The 16,156-nt window shown below is 36.2% G+C and overlaps 1 protein-coding gene across 1 annotated transcript in view; it reads left to right on the top strand.

The window, feature by feature from the left end:
* Positions 1-15,273: 15,273 nt before the first annotated feature.
* Positions 15,274-16,156, top strand: part of LOC134656155 (collagen alpha chain CG42342) — a 276,941-nt gene continuing 276,058 nt past the window's right edge. Inside the window, exon 1 of the mRNA XM_063511683.1 lies at positions 15,274-15,959. Within this exon, the coding sequence (XP_063367753.1) occupies positions 15,596-15,959 (364 nt within the window). The 5' untranslated portion in view covers positions 15,274-15,595. The remainder of the gene's footprint in view (positions 15,960-16,156) is intronic.

Below are 16,156 nucleotides of genomic sequence, written 5' to 3'. Positions count from 1 at the left end.
AACAAGAGTATACGACTTTTAGTTTTCTTTGATGCTGCTACCTTATACATTTATCTTAAGCAAAGTAGTTTTAATGCAATTATAAAAGACCTTGGAGACCTTTCAAAGAGACTCAGGGACGCAACTGGGGACCCAAGAGCTGGCAGTTACCTCGCTCAACGCTTCAGTCTGGCAGTTCAGCGGGGTAACGCAGCCAGCATCTTGGGGACCTTACCGCAGGGGCCTTTTTTAGATTTAGGTTAGTTTTAGTTTAGTTTTATTTTAGAATAGTTTTTAGTTTGTATTTCGTTTAATTGTAATTTTAAGTTGTTTTTATTTATTTTTGTCATGTTTGTCATGTTTTTGTTCAATAAATATTATAAACTATAACGATATAGAATCGCAGAAAACAAGCATAATCATGTTTCATACAAAAGTGCTTGTTTCAACTATAACAATGTTTCAATCACAACCATTCCGTGTACCTACCCTGTAACAACGAGTGTTGCAAACGTCGGGATGTAAAATGAAATAATACTTAGACGCAATAAAATAATCAGTTTAAATTGTTTTATTAAACAAAACATTAAAAATTAAAACATTAAAAATCAAACATTTGGGCCGCTTTTCTGAAGGACTTTCCAGAGATCACTTAAATTCCTCGCCTGCTGGACGTTTTCGGGGCATCTAAAAAAAACGGCTCAATAAATGTATTTTACAGAAATAGGATGTAGGTAGTAGTGTAGTATTATATTTTTAATATGAAACTAATAAACAAAATAGGTAGGTCAAAAACTACATAAATAATAGTGAACATTAATAGAACAAACATAATGTGCATCTAATACAGAACCTCCTTATATTTTGAAGTCGGCTATTTTTGGGGACGATTAAAACGCGAGGTCGATTGAAACGTTTCAATCGTCCCCAAGCAAGTTGTTTCTATCGTCCCCACACCTCGTTTTTCACTTCAAAGTCAAATATAATATATAAAAAAGACTCGAACGCTGATCAACGGCCATTAAAACATTCGTTTATTCCTAGCTCGAACACCAACATAATTTGATTAGTCAAAGTAAACGAAGTTATAAGAAAATATACGAGAGCACAAATACTTACTTTTTACCGCGAAAAACTGGTTTGGCTCGTGGACGCTTCTGTCTCGCACCGTCGCTCGAGGGCTACTGGTAGAGGATTCAAACATGGTCGACCGCGTGTACCGAGTGTTGCGACAGACGCGTAGGTATTATAGTTTTCGAGAAATTTGACTTGTTTCAATCATGATGTGTTTCTATTGTCCCCGGTCTACCCTATATCTGAATCCCTGAAGGTTTTTCTCCTATCTATCATTCCCTAATATTGTTTGTCATAATGATCAGTTGTCCTAACACTAAAAACCCTAATTTTGGTTTCCCTAATTATTGATTACTTATCCTAATGTTATTAAGCATATTTTCTTTTTTGCGAGGGTCGCAGTTCTAACCCTAACCTAACCCACTTTTGTGGCAGCAAGTTCTAAAACCTAACCATTTTTCAGAACCTTACATTTATGGAAAATAAACGTTATGACAATTGATCGTTAGGGCATGAGCTCATTAGGACAAACCAGTTAGGGCAAGTGACTTTAGGACAAACGTTGTTATGGATTCAGAATGACACCCGTTGCCACTACTTAAAAAGTTATATGATATCTATTGTTACTGAACATGATATATTTATTTAGCTCTTTTACCTAAATACTTACCTTTTATGTGGAAAACTACATTTCAAAGGCTCAGTTGCTTTAAAAAAATTGCCAGAGCAAATGAAAAGGTAGCTTTCGTATTACTTAAAAATCGCTGTCTTGACTGTTCTCGAAAACAATATTCAGTTCATTAAAACCTTTTTCTACGATAATTTTGCTACGTATATTATATTATTTAACCTATTATCCACTAATTTTTCCACACACAGACAGTTGGCGAGCAAACTAAGTCTCAAGCGCACATGAATGAGGGGTCTGATAAAAGAAATTCCGCCGAGATCAAACGGAGGGAAATAAATTGTCGGAAGCGTTGCCCCCGACTGGGCTAGCTAAGAAATAACAGTGCACGCAATAAGACCCGTATTTGTTATTGCGATATTTTGGGTATTTTGCTTTTTATAATGATCAATTACATTCAAATTTGACTATGATTCTTCTTCTTAAAACTATATAGGTTTCTAAATAAATACAAGTCTTCTTTATTTCACAACCTCAAAAAGGAAACACATATAGGGTAATTCCGGGGTGGTTGGCCATAGTTTTTTTAGAACGCGATAAAAAAATAAGTTTACATGTAATTAAAGAAATCTTTATTTCTTCATAAACATTGATTAATTGACTTTCGAAAATGGAACAAACAAAAAATTATTTCTATTGCGAATTTGCGATCAGCTTGAAAAAATGCTTCAAAAAAAAATTTCCAATTGGCCATCTCTCCCGAGGTGTCCGGGAGTGATGACCATACCATTACAGGAGAGATGGCCATGCCACAACTCTTAATTTTAGTAATGTTATTTTTAATTTTTATTTCCCAAGTCCCTTTTCTTCTCAAGACCCCGGTTAGGCCACCGAATACCAGCAAACAGCACACTCAATGCAATCATGGAGGAGAAGAGGCTCGTGATAGTTTTTCCCACACCTGCAATAATTCTCTTTCAAAATTAACTCCATTTTCCTTTTTTATTCGTTATCATGCATAGGGGGACATCGTCACTGATATCTGATAACCTTTGGAATACCTAATTCGTGATAGATACATCTTCATCACTGTGTGCCTTCACGGCCATATGGCCATAATACCCCAACTTGAACTGGCCATCTCTCCTTTTTTTCCGGGAGAGAAGACCACGCCTAAAATCAATGTAAGTTGAGACTCGGGCTTCATTCTTATTTAGGTTAGAACAAAACTACAACCGTATACTTTGCACCAAAAGCAAATAACACCATTAGAATAAGACACTAGCATTACCACCATGTAAAATATGAACCCTCTAAAAAATATTTGCACTTGTCAAAACAATCAACAAGGATTTTATGTACTTCTAAATTTTTTTACTCCAAAATTTTGGCCATATCTTTGCTCCCAAGCATGACGTGAAGCGTACTAAACAAGAACTAGCGACATCTAGCCATCAGAACCATGAAATATTTCGATGGGCAATCTCCCCCTTATGGCCATGTACCCCGGAATTACCTTAATACACACCTTCATAAAGATAGAAGTAAACAATAGGCGGCCTTATCACTAAAGAGTTTATCCATGAATCAGTAGGAAACAAAAAATAATAATACGTATAGAAGACTATTCTCCAGCGAAAACATTTCCCATACAAAACGGAGAATGTACGTAGGTATGCAATAGCACAACTCTTGATGTGTTTCTGTGCACTCCTTTAGAACCTACTTCAGAATGTCACTTCATATTTTATTTTTTGTAGACCTTTTGAATTAGAAATTCTCCACTTTTACCTTCTCAGTGTGCCACCTGCACCTTTTCACTGTACCTTCTGACTTGTATGTACTTATCTGTGCCAGTCCTTGGGCAGTGAGCAAGAAATCTTTCGGCAAATCGGATCTTCTCTGTTGGGATGTTCGCATGACGTTTTATTATTCGCTACCTCAGCTTTATCTATCATTGTCACACGCCCACAACGCCGTTAACGTATTGTCCTTTTTATTAACTTTTTTAACAGGGGCGTGTCTGTGTGTGAGTGCATAGTAGGTATATCATACAAGTAACCTAGTGGATATGTGTGCGTATGAGGGTGCACGTTCGATGCGTTTAGGCTGTCAGCGCTTATTTTTATTTCCATCAGTTTATGCGTATTAGTCTATTATCAAAACCTTTCCATGGTCGAATCGTACCTAACCCTATAGAATATTCCAGAAAGATCATTATTGTATGATGGTTTAAACGTAAGTATTAAATAACTTTAATTTATAAAACGTAACTACCTCATGAATAACATACTAACTAGAATCGCAATCCCTAACTTGAGAATAACATGAAGCCATTCTTTCTTTTGTAATTATTACCTATACGATTTAAAAATAACTAATAAATTATTCTGCTAGTTTGTAGTATACTAAAATTGCGATTCTTTTGTAGATTTTTCGCTTTCCGTGAGTAGATACTTAAACCAAGTAGAAACCTTTTCATCGAAACATATACGAGTATATTATCCTTTTCACCAGGATCCTAATTACTTTTCACAGAAAAGTATACAACATAAAACAACGTAAAGGGGGATTTATCTTTGCCCACATGAGCAGGCGCGGACAAAGTCCGAGTAGGTACTTAGTGCAGTGGACGACTAGCGTTCTAAATAATGGTAAAATGGGGTCCGTATGTTTTTATAGGTACTTATTTAAACTGCAAATAAATTCGATGTCCTTTATTTATTGGCAGTTTATGTATGAAGTGATTAGCACATAAACAAGAAAAAAATAAAAAAAATAAAAATAAAGAGTAAAAAATTCAAAATAGCAATTAAAAATAGGTAAGACAATCTATAAAAAGGCGATGATTATCCTTTAAAAAAATAATCCTTCCAGCTGATCATATATGTATTAACCTTTTGGACGCCAATGACCGATATATCCGCACCGTAGGTTCAACGCCAAAGACAGATTAATCGGTCACAGACCACAGAGCAACATAGACCTACGTGCATATGGATAAAGTTCAATTTCAGTTTTGACACTTCGGTGACGTGGCGTCAGCGTGACAGCTTTTGTGTTTGACACGGCGTCGAAAAGGTTAAGCATTCTTTATTATATTCGAAGTTACTTTTTAGTTCTGTAGAGAGATTTATTAATAAAAACCTAAATAGTTGTTACTAAAAGCAGCAGCTTTAGCTTTGTATTTGTTACTGAAAACAGTTTTCAACGGCATCAAATTACTTCGTTGACTGCAGAACCCTAAAAGTCATCGCATTATCAGCGTTGTGCTCCATTAACTTTTAATCAGATTAATTTTCATTACAATAAACGCAGGATGGACGACGCAGATAAAATAATTCATTCATTACGGCAAATTTGGCTCTTGTCACTAATTCCTATAATATAAAAAAATATGATATATTATAGGACGATCTTACACAAATCGACATAGTTCCACAGTAAGCTCAATACGTATGTATACGAGGGGCGTTAAATAAAAAGTGAGAATGAGTATGTTATATACAACTTTTATTAAATGTTATTTTATTTTTCGACATAGTCACCTTTTAGCATAATACACTTAGTATATCTTTTTTCTAAACTTAATATTCCATTTCTAAAAAAGGTTTTATCTTGAGTACTAAAAATATCTTGTACTGCAGCGACTACCGTGTCGTCGTCTTCAAATTTCTTGCCTCTTAGGTATTTCTTCAATCTAAAATCACTAGGGGCGAGGTCTGGTGAATACGGAAGATGCTTAAGGATATCGAACCCAGCATCACGTATTGCAGCCATTGCAACGGCGGACTTGTGTGCCGGTGCATTGTCCTGATGGAACAACACAATTTTCGAGAGTTTACCTCGCCGTTTTTCACGGATCTCATTGCGCAATGTTGCTATTTGTTTGGCATATAAAGAGCCCGTAATAGTGGCTCCATGCTCGAGATACTCAATCACTACGACCCCTTTACTATCCCAAAAAACAGAGCCCATGACCTTATCGGCAGATGGGCCCACCTTGAATTTCTTCGGAGTTGGAGATGATGGCCTTTTCCATGTCATAGACTGCAGTTTCGTTTCAGGGTCGTAATGATGGAGCCATGTTTCGTCCATTGTTATAAATCGCGCCAAAAAAAGTTCCCGGTCTTGCTGTATCAGGTCCAAAGCTACTTGACAAATCTCGACTCTAGTTTGTTTTTGCGTGTCAGTAAGCATTCTGGGTACCCAACGCGCTGATACCTTTTTCATACCCAAGCGTTCATGTAAAATATTATGCACGCTTCCCGTTGAAATCTTTACATTTTCAGCAATAAAACGAACCGTATCGACTTTTTTCACAATTTCTTCAGTTACTGCTGTAGTAGGGCGTCCGGAGCGGGGGTCATCCATGGTCGATGTTCTTCCACGTCTAAATTCGGCGCACCAACGTGTAACTGTCGAATACGGAGGAGCATTAGACCTTAAAGTGTCCCGTAAATCTAAATTGACTTGGTCCGTAGAAAAATTTTTCAAACACAAGTATTTAATAACGGCGCGCAGTTCAATTTTCTCCATTTTCGCTAACGTACTCAACAGCATCGCAAAGAAATCGCCGTATTTTTTTTTAAACAAAAAACAGTTAGTTTTTTTTTTTCATGGCAATCAGCTAGGTAGATTAGCTTTACCGGCCAGTATTTACTTTCCTAATATTTAAAGAGTTTGCATCTCATTCTCATTATATATTGAACGCCCCTCGTACTCAAAAATATGTCCCATAGTTCTTAATTCGCTGACATAAGACTATAGCTATGGGACATATTTTTTAGTATAATGAGTGCACCCACATTTTTACACTTGACTGTACAATTGAGGATTATTTTTGTTGTGTATTTAATAAAGCGCAAAAATACATATTTAATTGTGACTGATATTTTATTGCAACATGTGTTGAACTACAAAATCACAAATTTAATTAATCCTGTTTTCTACGCCAATTAATTTCACGTTATATTATTCGAAAACCAATTTGCTAACTAATTTAACGATATCAATACACGAGCTGATCTTATAACTAGGCAGTAATTAAGTCAAGCCTTACTTCATACTGACTCCTTCAAGTAAATTCGCGACGACAATTATAATGGGTTAATTCGGTTTGATACGAGTGATTAACAAATTTCACTTAGGTGCTTCTTGTTAAAAGGTGAACTATATATGAATTTAATCAGGCTTTGATGAAATACGTGTGATAATAATAAGTTATAGCAGTAATAAAATTAGATCATCCATGGTCAACGTTTTGTCGGAATATAAGTACATATATTATTTCAAAAGCTTGCAAGTTTTGCGACTGGAGGAAAATGTTTTGAACCAAGAAAGTAAAATTAGTTTTATCTAATAGTAAATTTTAGCCCAAAGCTCTTTAGAGTAAGGTAAGTGACACCTTGTCATGCATCTTCAACAAAGTTTATAATTATTATCGCCGAACTGCGCCCGAAGCGAAGTTTTCCATTACCGTTTAAACTTACAAAGAAACTTATATGCGTGTGTGTCACGATAACAACTTGAGGAAATTAAGGCGACCCACAAACGTCGCGCGCAACTCTTCGTGGACCAGTATATGGAGAGCCTTTCCCTCTTCGGGTTTCGGATGTAGGTATAGTAGGCACCACATAAAGATGTGCCATTGGAGACATCAAATTTCGTATTATTACCTACTAACTCTTCAAACGACTAGCATTGCAAAAATACCCTATGGCACTGCGGCACAAGCATTTTTGTACTGAATATGCTTGTGCCGTACAGTACCGTACACTGGTGGAATCCCTTCTTAATAATATGTATTTCCTCCTTAATAATTATTATTCTTAATTCATTGTGTGCAAAGGTCTTCCAAATTTGTTCTAATTAAAAATGTTATGACTAGTATTTCTATATCATATCTCTTTATATTATTTTGGTGATGTGGCTTTCCTACAGCAGTGTGTAATAGACAAAAGGTCGCAGCTCTTGTTGGATGGCGCCAAATTTTCCACCAGTTGTTACCACACCGTCCTAAACACACACCGCGATAATTTGTTCTAACTCCGCAACTTCCTGATTCGCTGTTTCTTTATCACTATATCAAGGGACTTTTGGGATAGTTATTTATGGCGAGATCATTTGTACACTTCACTTTATATGTACACTCAAGGCTCACTTTGTATGAACATTCTCAAAGAAAATAACCAATTTTATTAATCTGAAGTGTATTACTAAGAAAGCATATTTATTTTTAATCCACGTAGATGCTATTACCTATAATAAAAACCATTAATACTACATAACTGGCCAGTGCCGGATTCAAAGAGTACAAAATCAATATTTTTTATCATCAACAATAAAATTTCAAGTATACTGGGTCAACCAAATCTTGTCAGTAAATAGGAACAAAAAAAAACTGAGTGCTAGTACTAGTGTTAGACAAAGATAGTATGATTCTCTCTGTCTATGTTTGAAATCAAACAGACCTTTGACACACTATAGCGTACAATTTTGTTTAGACGAAAGAAACCCCAAAATAAAAATGTAATAAAACTTATATGATTCTGATCAATTTCAAATTACAGGAACTTTAATAAATAATTATTTAAACACGTTAGTTTTTTATTTGCAGTATATACATTTAAATTACATGAGGTCGAAGTCGAAATCAAAATAAGTAACCAATAAAGCCTAAAACTTTGTAAACAAAAGCATTGTACTAACTAAACACAACTTTTCAATTTCCAGTACAATAGAGTCTGTCACGTCCATCACGACGTAAATATTAATAATTCATGCACTTCAGAACTTTATGAAAGAAGCCGCATAATTATCTAGACCGACGGGAATCGAATGCAATTAAGTTATTTCTTGTGATGGAAGTAGACGAGTCGGTCAACTTCATTGCTGCTGAGAGTTAAGGTCATTCTAGTATCCTGTCTCTAAAACACTTTTTTATTCAATTTCATCTTGTTAGTATTATAATAAGATACCACATGTTTTTGTTTCAGGTATATGTTTAGAGAAAGACTATATTAATTTGATACATTCGTCTTCACGGTAAGCAAAGAAAACTTTTATTTATACATTAACTAACAATTGCACTGAATTCTGAAAATAACGTGAACGTGCCTGAACGCCATACCTACTTGTATTGGTCAATATTCTAAGATTCACTTAAGGTGACAGTCCATTTCCAACCGCAGCTGCACTACTGTTCATTTTACTATGGAAATTGACAGTAACAGCGACGCGTTCAGTACCAGTAGTGCAGCTGCGGTCAGAAATGGAATGTTACCCTTATGCAGCTCAAAGATAAATCTAGAAAAGAATACGGCCTAATTGGTAAATAAATTTTCTAATTCCGTCTTTCGCACTTGCAGAAAATTACTAAGAAGTTTTAAAAGAAATTTTAAAACAGTCATAAATCATGTACAGCTTTCAGCAAAGGAATCGCAGTTTTAATTTTAACAAAACCATTTATCTTTAAGTATCTTTGGCGTCGGAAACAATTAGAAGTGGGACGAGGGCAGAAAGGCGAGTGATTAAAACATCACGCGTGGATGAGGACTGTTTGAAGGGCTTGGGTCAAGCACAGTGGTACCGGTTACTTCAGTAAGATAATAAAATAATGTACGGATTTCTATAGTTATGCCGCCACCACAAAAATATTTGTACTAACAAAATTAAAAATATATTTTGTAATATTGTATTGTTGTATGCAAATTGTATTGTAGTGTTAAAACTGTACATATATGTATAGTAACTCAAAAACAGTGTCACACTGACTTCTGAGATGTTTTCTTGGCGAGAAAGCTTTTTAAAACATACCTTCTCAAATCTGTAAGTAAAATTTTAAAAAGGGTTATGTACCTAACTATCAATCAAATCCAATTAATACCGTAGGTAAGTCTATATCATTATGGCATAGGAGCTCCAACGTAGATATTAACACTAAAAGTACCTATTTAAACTGTCAATCGCATTCAGCTGAAATAATCTATTATATGTAGGTACATATAAATGCGTATGTTCAGACTGACTGACACATCAACGCAGAGCCAAAACAACAAATATATAACATTGAAATTTTGTAAAAAAACATTTTAATAAAATACAAAATAAGTGATTTCAACGTTTTACACAATAAGTGATTTCATCCCCTAAGGTGGCAAAAAGGAGGTTCCAAGATTGTAACGGGATCGAATTTTTTTGTGAGGGTTTGAAACTTCGTAGGAAGACACAATATTACAACACAAGAAAAGTAACTTCAGCATTTTTTAAAATTCTTCCCCTAAGGGCCACTTGCACCATTCACTAACCCAGGGTTAACCGGTTAAATCTGGGGTTTAGCATGGTATCCAGTACAATTAGATACTGGATTAACGGTTTATCCGGTTAACCCCGGGTTAATGGAATGGTGCAAGTGGCTGAAGTGGCGCTAAGGGGGTTAAAAGTTTGCAACGGTAATTACGGTTTATACGGACGAGTAAATAGTAAATATGCATGATAACTGAATGACACTATTTCATTTAGATGTCATTTTGTTGTCAATGTACGTTCAAATTAGCCTGTTTGTATCGTGAACGAAAATGTTTTTCATGGAGTCTTGGAAAGTTCTTCTTGTCTAGGGGCTTAAGACTTGAGAGGAGATTGACAGTTTTTAGGGTTCCGTACCCAAAGGGTAAAAACGGAACCCTATTACTAAGACTCCGCTGTCCGTCCATCCGTCCGTCCGTCCGTCCGTCCGTCCGTCCGTCCGTCCGTCCGTCTGTCACCAGGCTGTATCTCACGAACCGTGATAGCTAGACAGTTGAAATTTTCACAGATGATGTACTTCTGTTGCCGCTATAACAACAAATACTAAAAACAATAAAATAAAGATTTAAGTGGGGCTCCCATACAACAAACGTGATTTTTGACCGAAGTTAAGCAACGTCGGGCGGGGTCAGTAATTGGATGGGTGACCGTTTTTTTGCTTGTTTTGCTCTATTTTTTGTTGATGGTGCGGAACCCTCCGTGCGCGAGTCCGACTCGCACTTGGCCGGATTTTTTATTTGAATAAATAGTATTTCGATTGGGAGAGTTGAAACTTTGGAAGAAGGCATCATGCTTTAGGTAATCAGTTATAACAAATATAAAAATCTACACGTACTCGTACGAAGTCGTGGGCACCCGTTAATTTACGAATAAATATGTATTTCTTAGATAACACCAGCAGTAACAAAAAATTTCGAACCCCGTAGTCTGACGATAATGTTAGAAACGTTTTAAAATAACGTCAGGATGAATATAGTATAATAGTGTATAGTGTAATCATTACACTGGTGTTTTTTTTTTCAAGATTTTCACGATCACAAGAATCATGAATCCCATAGTTGCATGAGTTGCACCACAATGACTGCCTATCAGTTACATTACATGCATGTCATACTGTTTTTGTAATGGCGAATGTGTGGGTTCCAAACTACATCCCCATCGGAATTTGAAATTCAGATCTGAACGGTCTGTCTAATTGCTATCGGTTCACTCTTCGCATGCTGATGTCGGGTTATATGAGTGTTATAACTTAAGACGAGATTAATAAATTTGAGAGTTGGATAATTTATCGGATTATTAAATAGTTATTTGTTTTACAAGTAGGCAAATTTGTTGTTTAACTCCTCGTGCCCAAGCAAGCGAACGATTTCAGACTTTTCGAGGCTTTCAAGGCGCAATGGTTAAACAAAGTTTGCTACCGAGTGAAAATTGTATATTATATTAATTTAAATAGTAACTCGTGAAATTGCTTAAACCGCAACAACAACAAACATCATATTCAGCAAAATTAAGAAACTTACGGTCGACTACCACTTCGACTCAAAGTAGGGACAAGTTACTAGCAGCAAGTGGCATGAAGCTAGAGGCAAGTAGCAAGTTGCCAATGGGTGACTGGGCTGCCATAATTCACACAGAATAGGAAGTGGCTCAATTTACGCTCCCCACTTGCCTGTAAACAACGGAAATGTTCAAATTTTGTTTCTGGAACACAAGTATTTTACTTATTTCGGTAGAAATACTACACCTGGCGTTTAATTTTTTATTTATTCAATAAGTTTAGTTTGTATATGTCATTGTCTGTATTGGAATACTTAGACTTGCGTGCAGCTTTTTATCCAAACCTTTCACTACTACATAAATATACATATATAAAGAATAGAAAGATGACTTAAGTTCAAATGGACGTTTCGACATGATCAATTTAATTAGGTACCTATATGTACTCGTATTATGATCGATGTTAAGTTTAATAACAAAAAAAAAATTAAGTAGGTACTAAGTAACCACCCTACCTAGTAGGTTAGGTATATACATATAGGTATATTTTTTTGTATTTTTTTACTGTTCAGTTATTCGGTAAAATTGACTTAAAGGAAGTGAAGTAAATTTAATATTCAGAAAATATAGAAGGTTACCGAATGGAAAATACATTAAAGTGACTATGTTGCGTTTTATGGCAACAACTTTTACGATTGTTCGGAATACTAGTAGGCACCATTGCAGCTCCGGATTTCCCCTGGTAGTCGTTCCCCGTAATCGCAGTACAAAGTTTTAGTTTTACTTTATTCACGACTAAGAACCAAGTTAGCGAATCCTATTCAATTATTTAAGAGTTCAGTGGATTAAATTAAAAAAGAGCTATCAACGCGAGGGTAAAAGCTGCGTTTGACGAAGTAGAAAAGTTTAAATTAAATTCAAACAAGGCCGGGATCCGCACACACTCTCTGCTAAATAACGACAATCTAGTTTTAATTGCTATCATTTATCCGCTATTTGTCCGGCTGCAGATTTTCTGGCTTTAACATATTAATGAAGAGATATCGTTAAACTCACAAGTACACTTAATCTGCGGGGGTACTTGATATTTAGTGTTCAGTTTTATGAATTTTAATTATTCTACGGTCGCCAGAGACAGCTTTAATACTGGAAATAAACTTCAAGCGACCATTAAACAACTGATACAGGCTTGAGTTGAGGCGTGTGTTTAAATATGCGTTTGATGGGCTCTTATCAGTGGTATCTATTATTTTTACTCTATGGTTTATTACGAAGGTCGGGCTGCGACTTCATGCCGGCGCTTGCGGCTGCCACTCCGTTTTTAATGACTCTATTAAAGAGATTAATAGGGTCTATCGTTTAAAAAACATCTCTCCTTTTTCTTTTCGTACAAATTTAATTAATGTTTGATACAGATCTCGTAGGCGCGTTGATGTTTGGGGTTATGTTTCTTCGTTTACCATTTTATTTCTTATTGAAATATGATATTTCAATCGTTAGCATTATATCAGTCTTTGATCTTAAGAAAATTGTTGTTTTTATATATGTATCCAACCGATAAAGATACGAATTAAATTTAACTGGAATTTCTTTATTGCTTTACTCTTTATTAATTACATGTACTTATCGATTAAAATTCCGGATGATAACATTTTATGAACCAATGCTTATGTTATATTTTATATATGATAAGGTCGTTTTATTTTTTTAAACGTGTTCCCGTAATGCAACCGTATATGCCATACATAGCTTGAAGCCAACACCAATTATTTTTTGAAAAAACCGTTTTTACCCTGCTTCGAGCGTTTAACTCGCAATGACGTCTACTTACCCAAAGCAAAACAGTTTAGTATCGATCAGTCTGATCACAGCAAGCTAAACGGATTGATCATCCTGCCGTCCCTACCTACATTATCGTATGCTCATTACGTGTATCTATCCTGTTCATCCTTAATAGTAAAGAAGGAGAGAAAGCAATCGCTCGTCGTATTTGGTTGCTATACGAAGGTTCGTGTTACGAGGCGGGTCCCCTCGGTCCTTCTACATGAGCTACCACCCAATTTGGCGTCGTGCGCCTGCAGGTTTTTGCACGCATTCCCTTAATAAGGGACTTCAGACGTACGTAATGCTATCTAGTGAATGCGTTGCTATTTAGATGGAAAATATTTTGGGTTTACTGGATTAGCTGCTGTTAAAGTCCGCCGAACTGGAAACCGTTTTATTATAAACAAATTAAAAAGTTATATTTTCTATATTATTGATCAACAGCTATGATAACCTATATCATTTAATATAAATTATTCAAGAGCCTATTGGCAAATTGCCATTCAAAATTAAAACTGTTGGAAATACGTATACCTAAGTGCATACTCACTGCACTCACTTTCCTCACTTTCAGCCTACGAATTCAATTTCAAAAAACAAAAACTTTTGAAAGGCTTTATCTCGGAAACTATTCAATTTACAAAGATAATTCTAGTGTCGTTTTATAGCAAATTTAGTCTTCTTTAAAAACTTCCTGAAGAGGTACTATCAAAAACTAGTACTTTAGGGTTATAATCGCCCAAATCTAAAAGAAAAGCGAAATTTTCGCGGTTTTTTCGATTTTTGACAAAGTTGCGTTCGGCGCTCGAGGTCACAAACCTGGAGTAGTAATTGGGCCCACATCATAAATAAATCTGCAAAAAATCAGAACTACCGGATTTGACGCTGAAGAGCCACGTAACAAAATTCGACAAATTTACTGGATTAGTAAGGTTCAAATAAAAATCGCTAAAATTTTGGATTCCAAAACATATCCCAAAGCTAACTAAGCATTTGGAGTATTTGAACTGTAAAAATAGGTATGAAATTCATTTGAGTTGACTTAGCATAACCCGCAATGCATCTCGCGCCCCGCGCGGCACCAACTTACGAGCGAGATGCACTGCGAGTTTTAAATTAAAATAAGATTTTTGAAGTTCTGAGAGTTTGTATCCAATTCTTCAAAAGCTCTCAAAAATATATGTATAAATATACCTGTATGTAATACGTTTTATTCATGGTATAATAATATACTCCGCCTGGTACTCTATTCCGAGATTCGCGAATGACCTAACTGGCACTTACCTACGTCATCATGCTGTTTACAGGTTCTCAAACTTTAAAATGTGGGAGAATTTTAACCAACAGTGAAAATTATTTTAACGGCATTAATTTTAAGTTATTCATGTAGAAACATAGTAAAATAAAACAAATCTATACTGCACTTTTCACTCCTACTCTTACAGTTCCGAATAGAGCAGCCAACCATTTTCGTAACAAAACATTAATTACGAAGCTTACGACGTGAAAAGTTTGGAAAACACTGCGACTGCTGACACTGAGCGAGAAGGAAATAACAATTAACACGCGTTCGACAAGGACGGTCGGTCAGGGACAAAATGGCGGATTGTCAAATGTGACAGCGCTATCCTGTGTTGCCAGTAGTGTAAACAGAATTACCCGAACGTCTGAAATTTCTTTCGTGAATCGGAAGATATTGCTAACGAATAATTAAAAATGACGTGTTATTGTAAAATTTAAGATAAAATACATATAAATGAAAATTATTAAATTATAAAGAAATAAATTAACTTATTAACCATAGATATAATGTACCCATGTAACATGTTATGTTGAAATAAAGTGGCAATGTTATTGTGACGTAGGCAAGTGACACTCTGGGAAGAGAAGACCATGTTTTATTAGACCATGGTTTTATTCATGTAACCGAGTCCCGCGTGTCGTTGTCTCAAGCTCAACTTGCTCCAGCCGTCAGTGGCGCTCCGTCTGCCGAGTCGGGAGTACGTCCGTACGTCGCGCTACATTCAACCCACGATCTTAAATACGATCGCACTAAAGCGATTTACGATATTAATCGCCAACTCTTTAATCCTGTGTTATTTATGTGCCGCATTTAGTGTTTTCGTTTATCCGTATTTGTGTTCTGTGTGTTTTGTTTTATTTCAAATCGAAGGTTTGCGTACCGGACGCAACTTTTGTGATACAATGTCCATTCAACGGCCGTTAACGCGGTGAAGATGCCTCTAATAACCCATAACTCCATTTCATGAGGGTAAATTGAGCAGCATGATTTTAAAGATAGGAGGGAAGCCTCCCGCAAAAGCACCGGCACCGGCTAAGGTGGAGAAAGAAGTGAAAAAGACGAAATGCGATGACAAATGTCCGGGGGATCCTTGGATGTACTGTGTGGTGTTATGGTGTGCGTGTGCTATGAGCCTGATATCGAGCGGGTATAGTCTGTACAAGCAGCAGGGTCTGCAGGAGAGGTTGGCAGTGTTGGAGGAGCAGCACTTTGCGTTGAGGAGTGCGGTGCTGGAGCCGCAGCAGCCGCTGGTGGAGAGGCTGCGGCGGGAGGTGCTGGCGCGGCCGCCGCCTAACTGGAGGGCGAGGAGGAGCATCAGAGATTACGGACAATGTGGATGCCCAGCAGGTCAGAAACGCTTTCTTTATGATTAATAATCTGACAGGTAACAAGTACAGTGTGATAAAACAGTTAGGTATACTAGTATAAGATTTTGCCCTAGACCGAATTAGGTAGATAGGCACTGTGACAGTAGGTATCAAAGTTGAAAGTGTTCTGTTCTTAATCCAAATAAAACTTAATAGATGTTACTGGTTATAATTATG

Source organism: Cydia amplana, chromosome 2, assembly GCF_948474715.1.
Source record: "Cydia amplana chromosome 2, ilCydAmpl1.1, whole genome shotgun sequence".
NCBI lineage: Eukaryota > Metazoa > Arthropoda > Insecta > Lepidoptera > Tortricidae > Cydia > Cydia amplana.
The sequence above is the reverse complement of the archived record's forward strand: the minus strand, read 5'-3'. Positions and strand labels throughout refer to the sequence as shown.